The 27,353-nt window shown below is 45.6% G+C and overlaps 1 protein-coding gene across 1 annotated transcript in view; it reads right to left on the reverse strand.

The window, feature by feature from the left end:
- The window catches only part of NT5DC3 (5'-nucleotidase domain containing 3), a 57,811-nt gene extending 36,133 nt beyond the window's left edge, over positions 1-21,678 (reverse strand). The window contains exons 1-4 of the mRNA XM_083182264.1: positions 21,369-21,678; positions 15,652-15,836; positions 13,515-13,589; positions 9,227-9,282 (exon numbers count right to left, since the gene is read on the reverse strand). Coding sequence (XP_083038390.1) covers positions 9,227-9,282; positions 13,515-13,589; positions 15,652-15,836; positions 21,369-21,573 — 521 coding nt within the window. The 5' untranslated portion in view covers positions 21,574-21,678. The remainder of the gene's footprint in view (positions 1-9,226; positions 9,283-13,514; positions 13,590-15,651; positions 15,837-21,368) is intronic.
- Between the last annotated feature and the right edge of the window lie 5,675 nt (positions 21,679-27,353).

Consider the following 27,353-nt stretch of genomic DNA (forward strand, 5'->3'; position numbering starts at 1 on the left):
GGATACCTGTGAAGCCCGCGAGGGGACGCGTTTATCTGGGAAGGTATCCGCGGCCGCTCGCCACGCTTCGGGCTCGGTGGCTCGCTGCGCTCGCCACACTAATTAATTCTCAACTCCACGCCGACGTGGATAGTGGGGGTATGAAAAGGTCGGAGGACGCGTACCGCCGCCCCTCGCGGGCTCGCTGCGCTCGCCACGCTTCGGGTTTGCGTGGATCGTGGGGTGGCGTTACAAATTGTGGGGGACATTTAAGTGGTAAGGGTGTCTATTTGGCCTCTGTGGCCCATTTAACATTGTTTCCTATGGCCAAATCGCGTCCATTGAAGCATTGAAGGCAAAATCGCAATCAAAAAAAAATTTAACATTGAACCCTATGGGAAATCGCGGGCATCGCGTCGGTCGCGTCGCGGCCGTTAATGTACTGGCCGCGATGCCCCCGATTTTTTTTTTAACCGCGACGACCGCGATCTACATCGCTGGCGCCCTTCTAAGTAAAGAGTATCGGTTTTTATACTAGGCTAAGAAATCTATTTCCAGATAATGGCGATATCTGCAGTCAAACAAGCTGCCCTTCCACCGGAAAATGACGAATATTAAGCCCACTCCATTATCCAACCCTCCCTGAGTATAAAACACCCCCTACCTCCCTGGAAGTCATTTACAAGGGACCCTTCATACAGCTCAGTGCCCCCTTCCACACGTTAGTGTTCACCCTCCCACCACCTGTGCAGTAAAGGAGTAATTAGCAGAAGTTACTGCTCCAGGTCCTACATGTTGAATGGAAGATAGAGCACCCCCTGCCACCCGTGGGACATCAAAGCTGCTGCTGATACCACCCCCCACCCCTAGGAGGGGAGAATGGGTAAGGGCCCCAGTGCATTGCTTTGCCCAGGTGCCCACACTGCTGTTAAGACGGCCCTGCTGCCTAGAAATGAACACAGTGATTGGTATATATGTACTGCTGGACACCACTCATAGAATGATTAACCTGTTATTTTTTGAATCAATGTTCTTGTTTTTTTCCCCCCTAAACATTAGATGTATTAGTTTATTTATTTATTTACAGTTTCTTATATAGCTCAGCAGATTCCGTTGCGCTTTACAATAGTAGACAGTGATAAAACATACAGGGTAATGACAGACAGACTTGGGGGTTAGAGGGCCCTGCTGCAAGCTTACAACTTATTACATCATAATGCACTTCAACGTATTTAACAGTTAATATATTGGCTTATCTTTGGCATAATTATATGCTGTAATGCAGCCCAATCATGTTTCCAGTATAGGGGATGCAACACTGTTTTTCTGTCAATAAACAGAAGTGATATGTAAAATGATACATTAGACAGTTCACACTGTTACTTGTTATACTTATTGTAACAGTTACTGTTTTTCAATAACAGACTGCAACAGTTATTTCTTATTTATATACACAGGATTGTCTATCTTTGTATATGCACTGCAAAGAGAGCAGCATAAATCCAATTTCATGTAGTTCAGTGACACTGTGTGAAATATAACACTGCATAGTGGCCCTTAATCAGACCTGATCACAGTACAAATTTGTTCTCAAAATGGGCAAAAAAATGCTGGACTGCAGGTGGGGCAGATGTAACATGTGCAGAGAGATTTAAGGTGGCCATACATCTACAGATTTATTGTCCGATCTGTCTGGTTGGAACAAAATCCTGGTAAAAGATGAGAGCAAATGACAGTTGACCATTTGCTTTGAAATGCTGAAAAACTGTCATTCAGATATTACCAGCTGTTTGTTCCAACCGGCCCAATATCACAATCGATCTGTAGATGTATAGCCACCTTTAGATTTGTGTGAGTTATTTTGTTTCTGTGCAAGGTAAATACCGGCTGCATTATTTTTACACTGTAATTTAGATTTCAGTTTCAACACACCCCACCCAAATTTAACTCTCTCAGCACGTTACATCTGCCCCAACTGCAGTGCAGCATTTGTTTTGCCCATTTTGAGAACAAATTTGTACTGGGATCAGGTCTGATTAAGGGCTATTATGCAGTGTTATATTTATATATCAAAAATGGGGGTACCCTTTCTGCGCTCGAGAGAGTGAGAGCAGCACCTCTGGGGGGTCCTCTGTTAGGCAAGACCCAGAATAGAGATGAGGAAAAAGTACGGATTCTTACCCGTTAATACGCTTTCCTCTACTCCACCATGGCAGCTGCACTATGGGTTCTCTCCCTCATTAGGTAGATCTGGAAAGGAAAAAAAGACACAACACTGCCCCTATATAAGGACCGCCCCTACAGAGGCTCAGTGTCTTGATTATCAGCGAATATGCACTCATATATTAACTTAAATTATCATCTTATATTGCATCATATATCCCAAGGGAGGGAATAATGCTGCCATGGTGGAGTAGAGGAAAGCGTATTAACGGGTAAGAATCCGTACTTTCCTCTACCTCCCCATGGCAGCTGCACTATGGGTAGTACCATAGCAGTGTAAAAGAAAAAAATTTTTTTGGGTGGGGCCGAATCAGAGAGTAATACCTCATACTGACGTAGGTTGTAGTCACCTACATGTAGGTCCCTTGAACTAACATTCTTCCCCTTATTAGGAGTTTTTTATGTCTGTCCTTATATTACTGCGCTCAGTATCTTCCTGCCTAGTTTCGCGTCACTGGAGGACTCGATATCCAGACTGTAATGTCTAGCAAAAGTGTGGACTGATGCCCAGCAGGCTGCTTTACAAAGTTCTTCTAGGGAAGCTGCTCCCTTCCTGGCCCAGGAGGATCCTACGGCTCTGGTGGAGTGAGCTTTTAAGCTTTGTGGCACTTCCTTGTTGTTTATCTTGTAAGCTTCCCCTATACATGTCCTGATCCATCTGGCGATGGTAGCTTTTGAGGCTCCAAGCCCCTTATTCTTGCCTTCTGTTACAACGAAGAGCCTTTTTGTTCTCCTCCAGCTCTCAACCCTTTGTAAGTAAATGGTTAGCGCTCTTTTCACATCTAGCTTGTGAAGCCTCCGTTCTTTCTCATTAGTTGGTTTTGCACAGAAAGACGGTAGTACTATCTCTTGGTTGATGTGGAACGATGAGACTACCTTGGGCAGGAAGTGAGGGTTTGTCCTTAGGACAACTTTGTTCTCAAAAAAGTTCAGGAATGGCTCTTCTGCCCAGAGGGCCTGCAACTCCGATACCCTTCTTGTGGATGTTACTGCCACCAGGAATGCTACTTTGGTCGTTAGCCACTTCAGCGGCACCTCTTCTAGGGGCTCGAAGGGGCTCTCGGTTAGCGCATTTAGCACTAAATTGAGGTCCCATGGTGTGGTTGGGCTACGAAATTCTGGCCTTATCCTCTTGGATGCCTGTATGAACCTTTGTACATACTTATCTTCTGCGATTCTCCTGTCTAGTATGGCACCTAGCGCAGAGACCTGGACTTTTAATGTACTAACTGATAACTTCTTATCTAGGCCCGACTGGAGGAAGTCAAGTACTGTTGGTATGGCCCTATGATCCTTCCTCTGGGTTATACAGAATTGTGTGTATGTTTTCCAAATTCTGTAATATGTGCCTGATGTTGAGCTCTTCCTGGCCCTTAGCAAGGTCTTCACTACTTTAGAAGAGAAGCCCCTATTTACCAGGGTTCTGGTTTCAGCAACCATGTCGCTAGGTTCCAGTCTCTGGGTTGATGTTGCGTATATCTTCCCTGCCATAGCAGGTCTTCTTGGTCCGGTAGTTTCCATGGCCCTGCTACTGCCATCCTGACCAGTTTCTGGAACCAGGCCCTCCTTGGCCATGTGGGCACAATGATTATTACCGTTGCCTTTTCCTTCTGTATTTTGTTCAGTATCCTCGATATAACCGGGAAGGGAGGAAACACATACATCAGGCCTTGCTCCCACTGACACGTCAGCGCGTCCGTGTCCCAGGACCCTTCTTCCCAGTGTCTGGATATGAACTTCTCTACCTTCCTGTTGCCTCTGGTTGCCATGAGATCTATCCTTGGATAGCCCCATCTCTGAGCTATCTCTTCGAATACTCCTTGGGATAATTCCCACTCCCCTGGGTTTATCTGCTTCCTGCTCAGGGCATCCGCTTGCTGGTTTTCTTTTCCTGCTATAAATACTGCTGCGAGACTGCTCGTCCAGGCTTCCGCCCAGCTCAGCACCATTGCTGCTGCTGTCATCATCACTCTGCTCCTTGTACCTCCCTGCTTGTTGAGGTACGCTACTACTACCGCGTTGTCTGTTCTGATTATTATGTCTCTCTGATATAGTTGGGATTGGAAGTACTGACACGCCTCTCTCACTGCGTTCATCTCCCTGATGTTCGAGTGAAGTGCTCCTTCCTGCCTTGACCACTGTCCTTGGGCTGCTGTCCCCTCGCATACTGCCCCCCAGCCTGCCATGCTGGCATCGGTTGTTATTAGCACCTGTTCTCCTGTGGTGAAGGACTTGCCTTGTCCCAGTCTTCCTCTTGACCCCCACCAGAGCAGGTCTTGCTTGGCTCCTTTTGACAGTATGATTCTCTGTGTGGTCCTCTTGCTGTCCCCGTTCCACTGAGACAGAAAGCAGTTTTGTATGCCTCTTGTGTGGAACCTTGCCCAGTTTACAGTATCTGATGCTGCCGACATTAGGCCCAGTAGCCTTAGGCAGTCTGCTGAACTGACTGTTCTTCTTACTTGGAAGTAGTTTATTTCCTGTTTTAGCTTTGCTATTCTTTCCTGCGTCAGTATTGCCTTCATTGTTACTGAGTCTATAACGACCCCCAGATATTTCACCGCTGTTGTGGGCTGAAGCTGGCTTTTGTCTAGATTTATAATCCAGCCATGTTCTTGGAGAAATTCCATTACTCTGTGAGTGTGGCTTACTGCTTGATCCTCTGACCGAGCCATTATTAATAGGTCGTCCAAGTACGCCCATACTGTGATGCCTTCTTCTCTTAGCTTTGCCACCAGCACCACCAGGATCTTGGTGAATGTCCTTGGGGATGTTGACAGGCCGAACGGCAGAGCTGTGAACTGGTAGGTTACGCCTGATATGCGGAATCTTAAGAATTTTTGGTGTTCTGAGTAAATCGGTATGTGAAGGTAGGCATCCCTGAGATCTATCGTAGTCAAAAATGCGTTTCTCTTTATATCCGGGAGTATCGTTCTGAGAGACTCCATCTTGAATTTTCTTGCTACCACGTATGCATTCAGCCTTCTCAGATCCAGAATGGTCCTGAATCCTCCCGATTGTTTCTTGACCACAAAAAACCTTGATTGCCAACCCGTCATCTCCTGTCCTTTGGGGACCACCACCACTACTCCTTGTGCTACCATGTTTTTTAGGCTCTGCTTCAGTGCCCGCCTTTCTTCTTTGTCCTTTGGTATGGGTGACTCTTCCAGCCATACTCCAGGGTCTTGTACAAATTCTATTTTGTATCCTGATGATACTGCTTCCATCACCCACTTGACTTTGGTAGATTGGGCCCAGACTGAGTGGAATTTTTTCAGTCTGCCCCCTACCTTCTGCTTGGCGTCATTGTGTTTGTCTGTATCCAAACCTTCCATCTCTGCCCCTTTGGCCACGAAAGGAGCTCCTTCCACCGGACCAGGGTCTCCTATACCCCCTGCCCGGCCTGTATGTTCTTGCCTCCTTAAAGTCTTGGAACTGGGGTCTTTGTGATCTGTTTGGTGGTTTCTTAAACCCTCTGTCTTGAGGGAGCCACGTCGATTTTCCCCCTGTCGTTTTTGAGATGATGTCATCTAAGCCTTTCCCGAATAGGTAATCACCTTGAAACGGGAGTGAAACCAGCTTGTTTTTGGACTGGGCGTCAGCCGACCATGACTTGAGCCACAGTGCTCTCCTGGTTACTGCGGTACTTGCGTTTGACCTGGCTGCCAGTCTGACCGCATCCAATGACGCATCGCAGATAAACTCAACGGCAATTTGCACGTTCTGTACTATTTTAAGGAGTTCTGACCTTTTCACTCCGTCCAGTAAGTCAGACTCTAAGTCCTGACACCAGGATCTCAATACCCTCGAGGTCACTGCTATCGCCGATGATGATTTAATGGAGGCCCCTGACGTAATGTGCTGCTTACGCAGGCTCATCTCCATCTTCCTTTCCATTGCGTCTTTAAACGCATTGGCGTCTTCAAGTGGTAGAGTAGTTTTCCTTGCCAATCTGGCAATGGCTGAATCTACTTTGGGAGCCGTCTCCCATTTCTTCACTTGCTCCGTGTCAAATGGGTACATTTTGTTAACCCTAAGCGGCACGGCTATTTTCTTATCCGGATTAGCCCATTCTTCCTCCACTATGTCCTGTAGTGGTTTGGATAGGGGAAAAGACTTGGGTTTTTTCTTTTTATCTTTGAAGAGAAGGTCTTGTAACCTCCCTTCCTCTTGTGGATCCTCAATGCTGAGTGATTTGTTTATTAGAGTAAGTAGGCTATTAAGGAGATCTGGATTAAAATCCAGCTCCATTTTCTCCTGTGTCACTTCCCCTTCTTCCACTTCCTCTTGTGGATCAATAGCGGGCCCTTCCCCTGGGTCAGAATCCTCGGAATGTGGTTCCCTGGGCCTTTTGTGTGACCCCTTCTTCAGATCTTCCTTTGTAACAAAGGTGTCTGCTAAGGAAGTTTTCAACATGGCTACCAGGTCCGCCATCTGTTCTGGCCTCATTATGGGGGCTTTTTTACAGTTATCACACACCGTGCCCTTGCATTTCTCTGGCAGGGGCGCATCACACACCGAGCATTTAGACGTATGTAATTTTTTATGCTTCTGTTTAAGCTCCAATTTATCCTTGCTTGATTCTGACCTGTAAACACATAAGCCCTTACTTAATGGCTGTCCATTTACATGCATTTCCTTACATTTTCCTCTTGGCTTACCCCGATTTCCCCTGCTGCTTTTTATCATCCTCCATAACTGCAATCACTGTAGCACAAGATAAGGTAATCAGTAAAATGCCTGATAAGATTGCAGTATAGTGCTCCGTTAGCAAGCTAACATTGGAGCCTTACCCGGTGTTAGTCTGGTTTTGGTGAGTATCAGCAGCGTTTTCCGGCCGGCTGCGGCGCCATTTTAAGTCCTGGCATGTTTGTCAGAGAGGTGCGCCCTGCGTTCCCTGATGACCTCACACTCCCCATAAATCAGCTCCGTGCGCGCGCGTCCTCGTGCCCCTGCCGACGCCAGACGCCGCGTCTGACGTTGCCTCCGGCGCTTCCTGTGCTCGTGCTCCGTGTGAGAGGAGAGATGCTGTACAGCATGGCGCACGAGTCCTGCTGTAATCCACTGTGTTCCGGACAGACAGTAGGTATGTTTGCGGGGATTTTGCCCATAACCCCCAGCCACATTAGCGGAGGGGGGTTCACCAGACAGGTGTCCCAACTACTCTAGGTAGCGGGTAGCCTTCTTTTCGCCTAAACCCCAACTGCACTAGGCAGCGGGGAAGGTAGCAGCATTGTGGGGTAAGCCTCCTCTACCTGGAAAGGAAAAAAAGACACTGAGCCTCTGTAGGGGCGGTCCTTATATAGGGGCAGTGTTGTGTCTTTTTTTCCTTTCCAGATCTACCTAATGAGGGAGAGAACCCATAGTGCAGCTGCCATGGGGAGGTAGAGGAAAGGGGGTTTTCCAGAGGGCGCTAATCAATAACAATCAGTTGCAGATCGGTTTATACCGTTTAATATAAAAGTGGTAAAAAAAACCCTTATTGGGGTATCACAAATATATCAAATATACACATTTACATAAAAACTGCTTAATACAGGATAAGGCACATATGCTTGTACAGGTTCGCATGAATATTGTTCGATTCAGTGAGAAATAGCCCAACGCGTTTCGTCAGTTCCTGACTTCATCAGGGGCAGAAAGCATAGCCAGTAGACACTAAGTTATAACAATGTAAAAAAATATCATTTAAAACAATACACAACTTTTTGTCACTTAAGAAAAAAGATCAAGGCCAAATGAAACACACCCCACCCAAATTTAACTCTCTCAGCACGTTACATCTGCCCCAACTGCAGTGCAGCATTTGTTTTGCCCATTTTGAGAACAAATTTGTACTGGGATCAGGTCTGATTAAGGGCTATTATGCAGTGTTATATTTATATATGTCACAGAAATTCCATTTAGAGTATTCGTGCTTCTTCTATTATAAACACGTTCAGGAGAAAAACACACAATATTCACAATTGTGACCATGAAAATGGGTCAATTATTAGGGATTTTTTCTCCCACCAAAGTCATTCACTTTGCACTAGGACAAGCTCGTACTCTCTTTTACTATGCTAAAGTATATTAATGAACCACTCTAAGACATCATGACATAATTTTAACTAGATCGGAGCATCTTCATAGTTTTCGTCATTTTCACCAAAAAAGTGAAACTTCAGGCCTCTTGCCAGAACAGAAGATGTTGACTCAGATCAAAAAGATTTTGCACGTTTCTTATTCAGGTCAAGTCACAACTTTCCCACACTAGCCGATTTTGAATTTCTCAATTTCAGTTTTTTCACTCCGCCCTAATATATATATCCTCCTGTGAAACGTGTGTGGACTTTTGTGAAGTGACCATCGCATACCAATTTCTGGTAAGGATTAGAGACACCTAATATTAATTTTTAAAGGTTAGTAAAAGTGTGTTTTAGCCCTGATAGTACAACATTAATGCTGTGTGATTTGCAATAGATGAAAATGAAAATCTACCTTTAATAAATACACCCTTTAGAGTTGCCCATTTCATTCTAGCTCTCAATAGGATGATTCCGATCTTGGTCTGTGCAGGGTTATCTACACCTGAGATCTAGAAATATTTTGAGTAACTTCAAAATGACTACTGTCTCATATGTGGAATACTGGTGATTTCTCCAAGACCGCAAGATCAGCAGGTTGTGACATCAGTGGCTGGGCTCATTTTTGTAGATAGAGACCTGACTACCTTTGTAATGATGTGATTGTTAGGGTCCTCTGGATTAGCATCCCTGCCCACACCCCATCTCATATGTTAACATTCATCTTTCTTTTTTTTTTTTAACAGCGTGTTTAATTAATATACTGTAGGTTTTAATTGTGTGCCACCTTAGCTGAACACCATTTTAGGTAATTTCATTGCCAAGTGCTGTATATTTGAAAACTCAATTGTTGAAAAAAAATATATATACATTTTACAAAGTAACATTGAAAACAATGTAATTTATCTTAAAAACAAATAAAAAAACTGCATACAATGAAAATACAACTATATTTGACTTACCGATACACTGTACCAAGTTGTATGTAGTGGAATGAATCAATCTTCATTAATAATGCCTTGTAAGAAAAAGGGGGGAGATAGAGACAGACGGTTAGTAGTTTTATAAGAAATCATAATAAAAAAAAAAAAATGACCCAAAAAAATTTGAGGTCTTAATGTTTTCATTAAAACAAACCAAAAGGACGAATGTCCGAAAGTCCATTTTCAGGACGAATGTCCGATTTCCCCATACATGCTGGAACGATGTTGATGAATGACGATTATGTTCAGTCCCTCATTACAGAAGGCTATCAATATCATCAGGTTTGATGTGCAGCACATCAAACCTGACATTGCAAACGATTGTGGGCATCATGCCTATCGGGCACACACACAGTGCCCGACGTGTACTAAGAGGAGTAATAGGATATAAATCGCTCAGTGTGTGCCCAGTTTAACATTAATACAAAAATCCCTTTTTCTCCATTATGGATGGTGTAATGGTTAGCATTACTGCCTCACAACACTGAGGTCATGGGTTCAATTCCCACCATGGCTCTAACTGTTCGGAGTTTATATATTCGCACCGTGCTTGCGTGAGTTTCCTCTGGGTACTCCGGTTTCCTCCCACAATACAAAAATATATTGGTAGGCTAATTGCCTCCCAACAAAAATTAACCCTAGAATGTCTGTGTGCGTGTGGTAGGGAATATAGATGGTAAGATCCACTGGGGCAGGGACTGATGTGAATGTTCAACTATACTTTGTAAAGGGCTGCAGAATATGTGTGCGCTACATAAATAACTGTTAATAAATAAATAAATTATGGTAATCAGCAGTCATTGGGGATAGTATGGTCAGCCAAAACTGCAAGCATAACTTTCTGTCCGAATCTGGCAACTTTAACTTCAAACACATTGAATTTGTAAAATGTGGTGAAATTATGGCTGCCCTACACCAAACGGTAGAATGAACCACAATACACCTAGAAAAAAGGGTCCTGTTCCAAGATGTACATCTGATGAATAGTAGCCATGATTTATCTGCCCATGGATTGTTTTATTGCTATATAGCCGTGTGTGCATCTGAAAAGATCAGTGGGCTGTCTTCTAGCCATTCTATTTATATAGAGCTTCAAAACCCAACAACATCCAGACGGATAATTCATCTCAGCTGACTGAGGGACATATTTTGCCTCAATTAAGGAGTTACAATATTCTGATCGAAATTAAAGCCCTATACACACTAGCTGACCCACTGCACCGCCAATGGGGGGAGATTCTCTAAACAAGAAATGCGGTAAAAACCCCGTTATCTGGGTTTTTACTGCATTTTGGGATGCTGTAAGCATCCCCCGCCGCGTTAACCCGGCGGGCAATGCCCCATAGTAGCCAATGGACTTCTACCGCAATCCTCTGCCGCCCCGCGCCAACCCCCCGCACGGACCCCCGCCGCCCCGCATCGCCCCCTCACCTGTGTCCGGGCAGCACAGAGCAGTGCTGCCCGGACCTGTGACCTCCTCCCTGCACTGATCCTCTTCCGGGTGCAGGGAGGAGGAGAGCCCGGCGCAGCAGCAGCAGCGCCGGGTGTGTGAGGGAGGGGGGAGCTGCCGGGACCTGCTGGGACCCGGCGACTCTCACCGCAAAGGACAGCTCTTAACGCAAGAGCTGTCCTTTGCTATAATTATCGCATATGTTAGAACATATGCGATAATTATAAATGCGATGGGCAGCGAAGGGGGGTGGAGATTCTTAGAGAATCTCCCCCTATATCATTAATGATATATAGGCAGTGCCATGGGTGGATGATATAGTGCAGGGGTCCTCAAACTATTTTGCTCTGAGACCCCATCAGACAATAAAAATAATGACAGGACCCCAGCAAGTTACTACAGGAGGTCATCACATCACATGTGTAGTCAGCAGACAGCACATACATGGCAGAATTGTGGAGGCACAAAATAATGGGAGTATAAAATAACAGACAATTCAACAGATTGTTCATACTTCTTGAATAACTGACTGAGATTTGAAAAGTCATCAGCCTGATGACTAGCCACATGGAGTCGCGACCCCATGCTGAGATGGTCGGGACCCACAATTTGAGAACTGCTGATATAGTACATACACACTGAACAATATACTTAGCGATGTCATCAGGTGACATCACTGTGCACATCAAACCTGACAAAGGCTCTTCTGAGTGATCGCTTTTTAAAAAATTGGGACGTGTGTATGGGGCTTTAGTCTGGAAACCATCTTCATCTGAACAGAGGACCCAGCTTACAGTACAGTCCTGTCCTACCGGCACCCTAATACACATCTGGCTAAAGAAAGAGACTGATGACAAAGTACCTTTTAAGTAGAATAAATAGTATGCAGTCTTTCCATCCAATACCACTGCATCATTTGCCCATTATTAAGTTACCAGCAAGAATAGAATATATTTGATTGCCACACATTTCAAACACGTGTACAGGCAGATGATGTAGCAGAGGGGTGATACAGATGTCATCAATTTATACACTTAAGGCCCCTTGCACATTTTACATCTGCCCCACCTGCAGTGCACATAGTTTTGTCCATCCAAGAAGGATTTTGTCAGAAAGAGTGAACTAGAATAAGGCCCTCTGTGTACTGCGAGTGAGAGAGGAACTCGGAAACAGGCATAGCCCAACTTCTAACCCCAACAAAGTCCTGTTACACGGGTACCCTTTACACACCCTGTGTGTGGGACAGAGAGTGAGAGTGTACCCTAAACAAAAAGCTTTGGCAGGGATTCTATTCCCAAGATTGAGGTATGAAGTAAATAAATTCTACCAATGTGGTCTATTTAGTAAGGATCTAACATTCGTAGGCCAAACTAAAGTCATAGACAGTACAACATGTGCATTGCTGGGTTGTTTTTTTTTTCCCCCCAATATATATTTATATACTGTATAATTGTTTATGTTAAATAGACAGACATACAGGCAAAGAAATAATAATAAAAAAAAAAAAAAAACATAGTATAGGTAGAGAGGGACATAGATAACATTAGGAAAAGGCCATGGTGTGTCCAGGTCAAACATATTAACAAACAACGGTACTTGTTTCCTAGCACAGCGCCAGCGATAAAAATCGTATCCATCGGGTCCTAAAAAATTGCGTCGATCGAATCGCATGCAACCAAATCGCATGCGATGGACACAATTTTTACATTGGAACCAATGTAAAATGGTCCCTGAGACCCGATTTTACATTGGCCCCAATGTTAAATGCCCCCAGACCCTAATTTTCATTGTAGCCCCACCCTGATGAGTCAAATCCCCCCCCCCCCCCTTTGCTTAGCAGCGAGCCCGCGAGGGGCGGCGGTATGCGTCCTCCGACCTTTTCATACCCCCACTATCCATGTCGGCGCGGACTTGATTTTATATAGTGTGGCGAGCGCACCGAGCCCCGCGAGGGGACGCGCATTACGTCACAGGTATTACGCGTCCCCTCGCCACGCTTCGGGCACGGTGGCTCTCTGCGCTCGCCACACTATATAAAATCAACTCCACGCCGATGTGGATAGTGGGGGTATGAAAAGGTCGGAGGACGCGTACCGCTGCGCTCACCACACTTCGGGTTGGCGTTCATTGTGGGGTGGCGTTAATAATGGGGGATGGGGGATTTCACATACAAATTACCCATCAGGGTGGGTATACAATCAAAAATCGGGTCCATTGGGCCATTTAACATTGTTCCCTATGTAAAATCGGGTCCATCGCATTGGCATACAATGGACCCGATTTTACATAGGAATTTAACATTGAATACAATGCATTCAATGTTAAATCGCATCAGTCGCATCGCATACCTTAAGTTAAGGCATGCGATGGACGCGATTTTTTAATTGTCGGGAAAAAGGCTAAAAATAGCCCAAAAATCGCGTTGGTGACCCATGACGGGCGCCGTGCTAGGAAACAAGAACTCAAACAACAATAAAAACACACATACACACACATTTAATATTTTTGTTTTCCTACTTAAAAACTAATAAAGATAAAGTGAGAGAAGTAAGGATGGATACTGAAATTTTTTTAGGAAAAATAAGATTTACGAATATAAAACTAGATATCAACAACATTCATAGCAGATGCAATTTACACAAAATCATAACAAGTTTGCAGCAATAATTGCAGCGCAGTTAATACAGTTTACGCTCCATCTACGGATGAACTACAGGTAACAGCATGCTCTGCCAGCCATATGTCATTATACAGAAATATAAACATGCATTCAGTATATATTTAACATGCAGAAGATGGGTTTTGGAGGAAACTAACCTTATGTACATCATAATGAAGTCCTCGAATTGCAAAGTTTGGATCATAATCATATTTTCTTAATTCTTCTGGATACTGTAGGAAAGTAATATAAAAGCAGATGAAAATGTATGTTTATATTAAAGCTCTACTACAAGGGTCTTGCAATCTATGTTCAATTAGAACACCCTTCATTACATTTTAGTTTTACATTTTTAGTTAAAATTGATCAAAAACATAAAAATATCTAGAATTTACCAATTTATACTAGTTCAGCGGGCTCCCTGCATTAGCCACGAGCCTCGCTGTTTGGGGGAATTCGAATCGGTTGAGCGGCCGACACGGGGGTTAAACGGAGAGGATCGCTTGTTTTCGTCAATCCCTGCCGTTTAACCCCCCTCGCCGGCCACATTGAGTACACCCCATTGTAGTAGCCATTCAATTTCCAATGTACAGTTCCTGTGTATAAACAGGTGATTTATGTCGAAAAATTTGCCTGTACTAAAATGGCATTCAAAGGAAGTGGGAAATGGGTAATCACATAAAGCAGACTATGAAAGAAGCCTCATTTATGTGCTCATCATTAACCCAAGGTAGGTGATCCAGGATTCTTACATTTTTAATTATTTTGTAAACAATAAGTTATGCAGTAATGCTACCAGATGTTATAGCAAGCCATAGATACATTTTTTTTATTATTATAGGTGCTATACAATAACCAATGATCTGTGTGAATAAGAAATTGGACTGTAACTTTTCTCACTACACTGTAAAGAAATTCTAACTTTTTAATTGCCAATTTGGCACAATTGTGTTTCAACCAGGAAGCCTTCTTTCTGTCAAGTCATGCAGGTTACTTTAGAACTGAACCGTTTTTGTTCTTCCACCATTTAAGCATAGAGTTGTGTGTTTTGGATAAGCATGAACCAGCCAAGCGGTCTATCCAGTTTCATGTTCTCCTGTGGAATCTTCTAATATAGAACAGAATTCCATTGCTCTTCAGAACCAGTTTTAATGATGCTTGATAGTTGTTATGAGGTTCTAAAGGTGCCCATACTCCAGTGCACAGTTCAACAATTATGTGCTGCATATACTTTTTGAACTAGCTTTACATTGCATTGCACGCAAATTGCAAGCGATCCGATGTAGTCCAAAACACATCCAATTATTGTACCGTATATGGGCACCTTGACTGTGGAATGCCGGGTTAGCCTTTAACCATACATTTTGGTGTAATGCTTTGAAATTTGTTTGAAATATCCATAAATTTGATTGGAACCTATAAGATGCTGTTTGGAAGGAATGCTAAATGTGATTGAAAAAGGACAGCTAATGTGCTGTATATTGTTATTATATTAGTGGAGCTCGATCTGAAAATATGTCCTACTAGAACTCCATGTGTTGTATTTACCTTGAAAAGGACAAATTCATATTAAGGGCCAGATGTACTAAGCTTCAAACAGTGATATAGTGGAGAGTGATAAACTAACAGCCAATCAGCTCCTACCTGTCATTTTTCAAACCAAGCCTGTAAACTTCACAGTTAGGAGCTGATTGGCCAGTGATAAGAACCAGACAATTTATCACTTCAACAAGCTTAATAAATCCGCCTCACAGTCTGTAGCATGACAATTAGGAGCCAATTGGCTGGTAGTTCATCACTCTCAATTTTATCACTTTTTAAAGCTTAATACATCTGGCCCATAGTCTGTTTAAGTACTTAATAAACTGATGCCAAATAGCCCTTTTACACTTTGGTGGGGAATAACGTTTGCACCTTTATATTATAAGCTTGCATCCCAATTAAAAAGGTTGTCCATCTTTCAGAAGTGCACCTAATGATGGGTGAGTAAAAAGAACAGTAAGAAAATCAGCAAAGTGCTATAATACGCTTGATGTGTTTCTACAGTTATAGTCTGCCTGCTCCCTACCTACTGATCCACAGATCGCTTAGTATCACATGCCTGACTGAAATTCATGGTTATTTCACATTTTGGATGGAAAGAAAACTACATTCAAAAACACCGCTGCCTCTAAATGGTCCTACCATTCACACTTCTTTAAGTATTCATTTTAGAGTGGGGACTGGATATATCCCCTCACTTTATGTGACAGTGTAGGTGTACAGATCAGTTGGAAAAATAAAAAAAAACCATACCCGATGCTCGTTAATAAGAAGATCTCGAGCAGTGTTGAAAATCAAAGTGTGAAGATCTTTGGAGTAAAAAGCTAAGGTATAATCGTAATCAAAGCCATAAATTTCAACGTCTGAAAGACTCATTTCATTGTTTGAAAAGATGGCACTTGGATTCAGCACATTGCTTGAAATTGAGGGGATAAGCTCTGCAAGAGAGGAAAATAAAGATACAAATATTAATGTAACATACAATGACACACACATTCAGCAACTGTGTCAATCCTGTCACCCTTATGAACTTGACCAATCAGTGGGGCAGATGTATTAAGCTTTAACAAGAGATAAATCCAAGGGTGATAAGGAGAGATAAACGTCCAGCCTATCACCTGCTAACTGCCATGTTACAGGCTGTGTTTGAAAAAAGTCAGGAAGGAGCAGATTGGCTGGACGTTTTTCTCTCTTTATCACCCTTGCATTTATCTCTTGTTAAGGCTTAATACATCTGCCCTAATATTGTATTGCACGTCTGCCTTTCATATTGTATTTCACTTATTTACATATACAACTTTAAATAAATACATCTATCTATCCATCCATCTAGGACTATAACACAAACATCTATTTTTCCAGTGGTCTCAATGATGCGGCCTGGATACAGGCAAAAAATAAAGTATCACTAGATAATACAACGAAAGTTGGTTGGATCATAATCAAACATATTGGCAAACACTGAAGATAAGTAACTGACAGGTTGTGTGTGAGGTGATCTACTAACAAGACTCATAAACCCCAGTTATGCCAAATGAATCTGACTGATGGCCCACTACCTACATGTCGAAATTGCAGCTTGGTTCCATGACCCAGCAGGACTGCCCATGCGCAGCATGCTTTAAACACAAATAATTCAAATAATAGAAGTTACCATGCTGCTAAATTATAAGGGAAAAAACGCCATACTTTTAATAATGACACGTGAGAGACTTATCTTCATAATATCTGTAGCGGAGCAATGGGTCTCCACCAATAGTGTTCATTCTAGCACCAACCATCTTTGAAAACCCATGCAGTTCCTCTTCCCTGCCTGAGGTGTCGCTGTCTGTTGTGGTGATTCTAGCACAGTGTGGTCTATGGTTTATCAACATGGATATGCAAACCAGACCTGTGCTAGAAACACCACAGCAGACAGTGACACCCCAGGCAGGGAAGAGGAACTGCATGGGTTTTCGAAGATGGTGGGTGCTAGAATGAACACTACATCAACATTCACTTTCAAACTGTACCAAAGTTGTGCATGATACATTGAGAATCCACTCCGATTACTTGTATCGGAAACAGCACGATCTATAACGCATTGCACAAGCTCATGGCAGGACATAAATACAACACACAAATGTCATGGCAAACTGATTGATGTGTTCCTTAACCCTTTGAGTGCCAACATCTGCTAAAAATGCCAGCGTTGCTCACATTTGGGTACTTTTGGATATCATGGCTCCCATAACATGCCATCGCATGCCATATATAGTGGCATGCGATTTTTGCAGGTTTTTTGAAAAAAATCGCATGCAATCGCATGCGATTTTTAACAGAAAAGCATCCAAATGCATTGAAATTAGTATGAAACATGTTCAATGGCACCCAAATGGCATGTGATCGGCTGTACCACCCCCACTATCAACGCGAACCCGAAGCGTGGCGAGCGCAGCGAGCCCGAGAGGGGCGTCGGTACGCGTCCTACGACCTTTTCATACCCCCACTATCCACGTCGGCGTGGAGTTGAGAATAGAAAGTGTGGCGCTTCGGGCTCGGTGGCTCGCCACACTTTCTATTCTCAACTCCACGCCGACGTGGATAGTGGGGGTATGAAAAGGTCGTAGGACGCGTACCGCTGCGCTCGCCACGCTTCGGGTTCGCGTTGATAGTGGGGGTGGTACAGCCAATCACATGCGATTTTTTCATGTGCGATGGCCATCGTGGGAGCCATGATACTCCACAAGTACCCACATTTGTTATATAAAATTCAAATAAATAATGTTGTGTTAAAAGATTATATTTCTTATATAAGGTAAACATTCCAGGTCATTATGATGAATAAATATATTTACTTGGCAATTTTCACACCTGTTTTGACAAATTCACTTGGCACTCAAAGGGTTAAGATCTACTATATATGTTACAAAAGTGCAGCAGCAGACAGGACTTGATGCAAGATACAGGAATGTATTATAAACAGTACTGTTATCTTTAGATAGCAGCTACATAGCATGAAAACCTAATGCTGCCCATACATATGTGCGATTGCATTCGATTCAATCTCGGGTTCGATTTCTCTTGAAGCTTACCATTCGATAAATCGCATGAAAAAAGCATTTTAGTGCATTCAATCATGTGATTTATCGAATGCACCGTGCAATAAAAAAATTTGGCTGGATCGCATGGTTGAATGCTTTCAAAAAGACACCAGATTATTGAACAGATCTTGTGCACTGTGGGTGAAAGAGGAGTGGCCAGGAAGTGTCCAGAACTCTTCAAGAATAGAACGTCGCAGTTTAGAAAAATCGAGTGGGGACAAAACAGCATTCGACCGCACGTACAATTTGAGAAATGTTATGTGAGACGCGACATTCAATTGGCGTGCCCGCGCATCGCGTCGAATAGTACACATTTTGTGCATACAATCATTCTATTTCTCAGCCAGATGCGGTTGAAATCGAAGGATTGTATACAATGTCTCACAAGTGTATGGGCAGCAAGTGGTACTGTTCTTATATTAAATCATATAACACCAATGTGGGAGACCATTTATAAAGGCAACCAGTGACAAAAACTGTAGTACGCCCATACATACACATAAATCATAAACATTTCATGAATATTTAAACATAATTTGCCAGAAGGAAAAGGCACTTATTGCATTTGGATGATGATTAGCTTATCCCTATGTACTTGTGGAACAGTATCTTCAGTGCCACCTGGTGATTTTAGTGGCACTGAGTGTAACAGGCAGACCAGGGTAAAACCCCTCTGTTTTTTACTGAGGTATTGTACATGCCTCCAGTCTGTGTATAAGAATAATGGGACAGATGTATTAAGCCTGGTTAAGTGATAAAGTGGTCGGTGATAACGCACCAGCCAGTCTGCACCTAACTGTCATGTTTTAAACCCAGTGTGTGACTTGGCAGTTAGGAGCTTAAATCTGCCCCATTGTACTATTTTAGATATCGCTATTTATACAGACAATTCTACTGGGCAGCTTCATTATCAACAGTTTATAAAGAAACATGGATATATAGGTTAAGTTCAATGTTGTTGTGTATTAAGATAATGCTGTAATAATTATGCATGCACCTTAAGTGGCGATACTAACAGATCTCTATGTTATATGTGTGTACTTGAGACAATTTGTGTTTGAAGAGGTATATTAAAACAAAATATGTTCCTTTCCCATCTGCTTGTGCTTGGAAGTAGTCAGAAACAGACTACAATGTGATTCTACATTTGCATAAGCTCTTCATGGAGATATAAAGAATTGGTACTTGTTTCCTATCTGGGCGCCCGCTAAGTTAATTGCGCACCATGCTATTCTCCGTATCAAAATCGGATCGCATCGCATCGGATACCACAAATGCACATACACGATATTGAACGATGCGATGCGATCCGATTTCGTTCCCGCTTTTATGGTTGGCCCATAGGATGGGCCATCTGTAACACTACTGTATTTATTAACCCTTCAAAGCCCTCCCCTTGTCACATCTGCACAGAAACACAGTATTGACGTCAACCCGAAGCGTGGCGAGCGCAGCGAGCCCCGCGAGGGGCGGCGGTACGCGTCCTCCGACTTTTTCATACCTCCACTATCCACGTCGGCGTGGAGTTGAGAATAGAATAGTGTGGCGAGTGCAGCGAGCCACCGAGCCCGAAGCGTGGCGAGCGCATGCGGATACTTCACAGGTATCCGTGTCCCCTCGCGGGCTTCACAGGTATCCGCGTCCCCTAGCGGGGCTCGCTGCGCTCGCCACACTATTCTATTCTCAACTCCACGCCGACGTGGATAGTGGGGGTATGAAAAAGTCAGAGGATGCGTACCGCTGCGCTCGCCACGCTTCGGGTTGACGTCAATACTGGGGTGGCGTTAACAATGGAGGCGCATTTTAAACCATCAGGGGGGGTTTCCTATACAAATCGTGGGTTTGCGGGGTTATTACATTGAAATCAATGTAAAATCGGGTCTCAGGGACCATTTAACATTGATTCCAATGTAAAATCGGATCGGATCGGATAGCATCGTATGCCATCGTACATCATCGAGTACCGAATCCGATGCAATGCGATCCGATTTCATTACGGTGCCGTACGTAGAAAACCTGGGCGCCCAGATAGGAAACAAGTACCAAAGAATTTATAGTGTTCGCTCTGCTGTTTAGAAAAGGGTTCATTAAATCGAAATTAAAATTAAAAAATTAGAAAAATGTAAAAAAAAAAAAAATCAGTTTCTTTTTCAGTAATTACACTGCACACAACGCGCAATTTGTTGATGGCGGCTTTAACCAATTAATTTAAAACATTGAATTCTGTCACCATATCAAATCCATTGGTTAAAACCTCTGATCAGTGGCTTAAAAAAAAGTGCCTGTTAGTAAATCTACGTCTCGCCATGGCCATTAGAAAACATGGCCATTAGAAAATGAGTTTGACGATCGTAACCATCTATGTATATTGTTTTGATGGAGATGCTGTTCATTACCATGGTGGTTTCCCAATGTTTGGTGATATCTTGGTACATATATACAGGTTGAGTATCCCGTATCCAAAATGCTCGGAACCAGGAGAATTTTGGATAACGGATTATTCCGTATTTCGGAATATTTTAATATTTCAATGATGTATTTTGAAGTATCTTGCATTTATGCTGTATAAACACATAATATACACACAAATATATTTTATTACCACATAAAATACACACAAACATATTTTAATTGTTCAAAAAACAAGGTTTCAAAACGTGAAACAAAATGTGTGTACTATCTCAGCACTGAATTTGAATGCCAAGCAATCATTGTCTTGCACATATATAGTGCCAGTTACATATCATGTCCCCAGTGATGCTGTTACAAATGTCCCCAGTGAGTTTTTAGCAAAAAAAAATTTTTTTTTCACTTTCTGGAATGTCCGTATTTCGGAATAATTCGGATAACGGATATTCGGATACGGGATACTCGACCTGTATTAAGAGTGATCCCTTGTGCGGGCACAAACTATATTTCACCATTGTCCATGTCCACCATCAATATCAAATCAATGGTGGCATGCAATCACAGGACAATATGATGGCAGCACAGCCACAAATCCACGGTGCCCTCATTGCCATACCTGAAATTATAGAAGTGATGGAAGGCTTATTATAATATGTATGCAGCTCTTTTCCCAATAGGACTCAAAGTGCTTAGTTTTAAACATAATAATAAAGTGCTCTTTCTTCATCAGAACAGGTGCCAGTCCGCTGCCAGCCCTCATACAGTGCTGTAATGCAGAGCTGGCACATGCCAGGGGCTGCCCTGTGTGCATAGGGTGACCCTAGTCCCCGGCAAGGTACCACTGACCCTAGAGTGGCGCTGCTCGCCCGGTTCTGTCAGCCCCGGGATTATCCCCACAGCTGTTGTGTGTCAGCGTGTGAGCAGCAGCCGTACATGGCGCCCACCAGGGTCATACACCCGCTGCCCGGCACCACTCACCATTGATGCTTCTTCTCGCCTCGCTGTAGTGCGCACTCAGATAACTCCTCATGTCGCCGTTCTCCGGGCCACTGGAATAACTAGCCGAGAGGCATCGCAACCAGACGGGCCTGACGAGCGGGGGACCCGGGCTCCCGGCCACCATCCTACTTGCGGCCAGGGTCAGCCGGCAGCAGCCCCCGAGTAGCGACACAGCCAGGGACATTGCGAGGAGTAGACAGGAGTGTGTGAGTGTGTGACTGTGTGTGTGGCTGCTGCTGCTGAGCTGCAGCTCTATATAGGAGGCCGGTCACTTCCTTGTGACATCACACTGCCAGGAGAGGAGAGGGGGGGGCATCGGGGAAGCCCGGGGGGAGGCGGCAGCAGCGCCGCCGCCGGCACCTCAGTCACACAGGAGGAGTCTAGAGTGTGGCAATACTACCCCGAGTGGTGGGGGAGGGGCGGGGGCACGGCGGGGCAGCTACTCATATCATTATCAGAAGTCAGCACTCAGGTTATTTTATGTAACTTTCCCAATGCCTTAACGCTGAGTTTCCTGCTGCTACGTGAAGTTTTGCAAGTAGTCATCTTATTGGGTGGTTCAAAACCGAACAGTCAACATACCTATCTACAGTATATATATATATATATATATATATATATATATATATATATATATATATATATATATATATATATATATATATTTATATAGTTTCAGGGAGATTATAGTTGGTAATAGAATTTTGCACAGCGCCCCATTGAGGGGGGGTGTCACACTCCACGAAAGGGCGTGTCTAGTCCCATATATAGAGTGATTGTGCTGCCAGAGGAATCTTTTAAAATTACATATCCAGTAGCGGCTCTTACCATTGTGGAGGGGGCTGCCGCAATGCGCCCCCCCCCTCCGCTGCCGCTGTTGTCCACGGCCGCCTCCGCTGTTGTCCCCGGCTGCCTCCGCTGTTGTCCCTGGTCACTGCCGCCGTCCCCGGAAGCCACGCATGCGCACCCAGGTCCCCTGCACGGGGCCAGCACATGCGCAGTAATTTCATAGACACTGTGCATGCACTGGCCCAAGCCTCCAGTGGCTGCCTTTGCAACAGCCCCCCGGAGGCTTGATCGGGTTCCCGGGTTCCGGCGCATGCGCAGTATGGTCCGCTGTACTGCGCATGCGCATAACCCGTTTTGGGGGCTGCTGCGCATTTGCGCAGAGAGGCATCCCGGAGGGAGGGAACACCTCCCGATGGGATGCCTTGAGTGACTAGCAGGTCAGACTTCCAATAAGAAGTCACTGCCAGTCACAGTGAAGCCAGTGCAGTCTCACAGACTGCATCTGGCTTTACTTTAGGCAGAGACAGAGGCGGAATTTACCTGGGCCACCACTGCTTATATACAAATGTAGATGAGCCCCAAAGCAGTTAGTAAGAGCTACTATACTTGCTAAAGTTCCGGGAAATGGTGCTGATGATTCATTGTAACTGTATCTATCTCTCATTCCTTTTTTTCCCCCAAAATGTAACAGTGTAATGTGGGCTAGGTGAAATGAGGGAGATTGCTAGACTAATGAGGGAGAGAGGGAGATTGCTGTTATCTCAGGGAGTCTCCTTCAGAATGGGAGGGTAGGCAGCTATGCATATATATCTATAACTAACTCTCTCTCTCATATACTGTACATAACTACAAATAACCGCGACTAAGTAAAAACCATACCCGGACAAGACCCCAGAAAGCCGGACCGGACACTACAAGCTCCAGAATGCAGAGTTTGATGTGGGGGGTGTGCCGTCTGGGGGATGTCTTTGATGGCTTTGACCAGGGACATTGGGAAGGGGATATTACAGTCATGTGGTCCGGACCGTTCTGGTGTTTGCTACATGCCCAGACCATACAGGGAGGTTTTATTCTCCCCCTCCTAGTCAGGGCTGCCAAGAGAAATCTTGGGCCCCGGTACAACAGCGTCACAGGGCCCCCCTGGAGTGGCAAGCGACAGAAAAGAGGTGTGGCCATTAAAGGATATAGGGGTGTGTACCACACCATATACCCTTTATGCAACACAATAGTAGACCCCTTATACTTGCCCCTTACACATTATGCTACACAGAATGAGCCAAAATTCACATGGAATGTCTTAAAATTCACATTATGCCACATGGAATGCAGGGGTGGATTGGCCCACCAGGAAACTGGGGCATTTCCCGGTGGGCCGGCCCAAAACTAATTAAAAGGGGCCGGCCACGCTCCCCCCTGGGCTGGCCGGGCTGCGGGCAGCGGCCGCAGCACTATTCCCATATAAAAAATGGCGCGGGAGGGCTGCTGTGCATGTGCGCGCAGCACCGCCAAGCGCCCGTTCTTCCCCCTCCGCCCGGCAGCGAGCAGCATCAGCAATCGCCCCCGCAGTGCTGAGATAACGAGTCATTTGCCGCCGGGCTTCTAACACTTACTCCATTGTCGCCTGTTCTCTCCCCTTACTGCTGCTGTAACAGAGCAACTCGGTGCTCTGGTGAGTGCCCTGTTCGTGAGGACTCTGGAGATGACAGGGTCATTGGCAAGGCAGCATGCAGGGACTCGGAGGGGGCGGAGCAGCTGTCACTGTGAGGACGGGAGTCCTGTGAGGTTCCGACTACCAGCAGCCGCAGTGGATAGAAAGAGCAGTCCTTATCATGGGTCACGGGTGGGGGTTATATAAGGGTCTGCCGAGCATCGACAACAGTGACTGCAGATTACTGCTCTAAGGAATTCCTCTGCTGTCATCATTCCTCAGCAGCTCCTTATAGATCCCCCTGCTGGGCATCCACCACATGTTTGAGTAGAGAGGCTGCTGGCTTCCAGCACCTGCACAGATCTAATGGAGCATAGCCCCCTGCTCTGCTCACTGCCCCAACAGGACCTCAGCAGCCTGCAGAGGTAATGGCATCTAATATAATAATGTATATGTGATGCTGCTGAGCAGGTCATACGCTGCACCCTGTATACCGCAGCACTTCTTCAATGTATAGTACACAGAGTATGACCTGCTCCTTATACTGTGATTCAATGCTGCAGCATACAGGGGGCCGGCCACGCTCCCCCCAACGGCCACAGCACTTTGCCCATATAAAAAATGGCCGCGTGAGGGCTGCTGCGCATGCGCGCAGCACCTCCCAGCGCCCATTCTTCCCCCGGCAGCAGAAGAGCAGCATCAGCAGGTGAGCTGCCCAGCGCACCCCCCCCCCCCGGGCATACCGCGCCACCCCACACGCACCCGGGCATGCCGCCATCCCCCCCCCCCCCCGGTGCATGCCGCCTCCACCACCAGGGGCGCCGGACCAGATGTCACTCTGGCCGGGCCGTTTACCTTGGTTAGAAGTGGCCGCAGCCCAGCCTGGTCACAAACAGCAGGCATTGCCCAAAACAAATATGGGCGCCGCATATATGCATATATTATACATATGCGGAGGCCATATTTGTTTTGGGCTATGCTGCCGTCAGTGGGAGAAGATCATGGCGCTGCCGCGAAACAAACAGCCAGCTAGAGACCGGCACCGTCATGAGGATGAGGCGAGCAGGAGCAGTTCCGCCTGTGGCTATTTCAAATAGCGCGCCTGCCCTGCTCGTGGTCCGCCAGCCAATCAACAGCAGCTGCTCCTGATTGGCTGCCGGACTGCGAGCAGGGCAGGCGCGATATTTGAATAGCCGCAGGTGGCATCTTTGCAGCGCTCTAGCTGCCACTACCTATCCCCCGTACCTCCATCTCCCCCCTCACCCCCCGTCACACCCGTGGACAGCAGGCGGGAGCTGCGGACTCGGGAGGTGGGCTCTGGTGCTACCGTGGGTAACAGCCTGCCTGGACCCTTCAGGCCGGGACCTGAGTTTCCGGAGATGTCCGTCTGGGCCGCCCACCTCCTCCGCCTTGCGGCGCGCTGCCTCCTGCACACTCCAGTGTCCCGCTGCTGCTTGTGATCTGCGCAGCAGGACCCCCACGACCTCTGCTAAGCTCTCCTCCTCCTGCCAGCTGCCTGGGGGTCAGGGGGGACGCGCTGCTGGGGACATGGACAGAGATCTCCTCCACACTACCTGTACTGCCGGCATCGGCCTCCTGCACCCTGCCATCCTGCATGTCTGCCCTCAAACGCAATCCTTTATCCAGACCTACTTGGAGGAATTCTAACAATCTGGACAACTTAAAAACTGCTTTAGGAAAACTGTGTTTTTCGCACCAGCATATGTAACTCTTCCAAATTCTGTGGTAATGGGCTGCAGTTACACTTTTTCGAGCATGGAGCATCGTTGGTATAACCTTTGAAGGAATGCCCCTTCTTTTTAGCAATTCGACTTCAACAGCCAAGCCGTTAAATGCAGATGACGTAAGCTTGGGTAGACGAATGGTCCCTGCTGGAGTAGGTCTGGTCGTTTTGGCAGAGGCAAAGGGGGTTCTACCAGAAGGCTCCTGAGGTCGGAGTACCACGACCTCCTTGGCCAGTCCGGAGCTATTAAGATTACGGATGTGTTTTCCCTCTTTATCTTTTTTAGAACTCGTGGAAGAAGTGGGAATGGTGGAAATATGTACACCAGGCTGTAGTTCCACTGTATCGACATGGCGTCTACTGCCACTGCTGCGGGGTCCAGGGACCTGGCACAGTAAACCGGAACCTGATGATTCAGTCTGGAGGCCATTAAGTCTATTTGGGGGATCCCCCAACGCAGAGTCAGCTGGTGGAAAACCTCCGGATGGAGAGCCCACTCCCCCGGGTGAAAGTCTTGGCGACTGAGGTAGTCTGCTTGCCAATTCTCTACCCCCGGTATGAAGATTGCCGAGAAGTTTGAGGCATGAGCTTCCGCCCATTCCAGAATTGGGCGGACCTCCCGCATGGCAGCTCTGCTCCTGGTGCCTCCCTGGCGATTTATATAAGCGACTGCCGTCGCGTTGTCCGACTGAATCCTGATTTGACGCCCCCGCAGAATGCTGTGGGCCTGTAACAGAGCCAGTCTGATGGCCCTCAATTCTAAGATGTTGATAGGGAGCCTCGCCTCTTGCGGGGACCACCTTCCTTGGAAGGTGTGGTCTAAAGTTACTGCCCCCCAGCCCCGGAGACTGGCATCTGTTGTAACCATGGTCCATGCACAAGGCCTGAAGCTGCGCCCCTGAAGTAGATGAGGTGTGTGGAGCCACCACAGAAGAGACGAGCGAGCCTTCTGAGAGAGAGTAATTCTCTTGTGAATCTGAAGGTGTGATCCCGACCACTGCAATAATAGATTTTCTTGAAATGTTCGAGAGTGGAATCGGCCGTAGGGCAGAGCTTCGAACGAAGCCACCATTAGTCCTAACAGCTGGGTACACAGGTGGGCCGAGACCCTCCGGGCCTGCAAGACCTGTCTCACCCTTGTTTGTAACGTCCTTATTTTGTCCATTGGTAAGAAGACTCTTTCCTAGACTGTGTCCAGGATAAGACCGAGAAATTGCAGCCTCTGAGATGGATTGAGTTGTGAATTTTTAACGTTCACTATCCAACCATTTTTTACTAGAAAGCTGCAAGTTTGGATAGCGTCCGCTACCAACTGTTCTTGACTTTGCGATTTCAGGAGAAGGTCGTCCAGGTATGGGATGATGGTTATACCCTGGAGACGAAGAGCTGTTATCATGCCTGCCATTACTTTTGTAAACACCCGAGGGGCGGAGGAAAGGCCGAAGGGAAGTCCTCTGAATTGGAAATGGCGGTTTTGTATCGCGAATCTGAGGAACCTCTGATGTGGTTCCCAAATTGGGATATGAAGGTACGCGTCCTTTATGTCTAAGGAAAGGAGAAATTCTCCCTTTTCCAAAGACGCCACTACGGAACGGATTGACTCCATTTTGAATTTGTGGTAATACACAAATTCGTTTAAGTGTTTTAAATTTAGGATTGGGCGGACAGAACCGTCCGGTTTTGGCACTACAAAAATGCTTGAGTAATACCCCGTGCCTTGCTGTTGAGGTGGAACAGGGATTATTACTCCTGACGAGATAAGGGTCTGGATGGCTCCGCATAA

Source organism: Crinia signifera, chromosome 4, assembly GCF_055691185.1.
Source record: "Crinia signifera chromosome 4, ASM5569118v1, whole genome shotgun sequence".
NCBI classification, from domain to species: domain Eukaryota; kingdom Metazoa; phylum Chordata; class Amphibia; order Anura; family Myobatrachidae; genus Crinia; species Crinia signifera.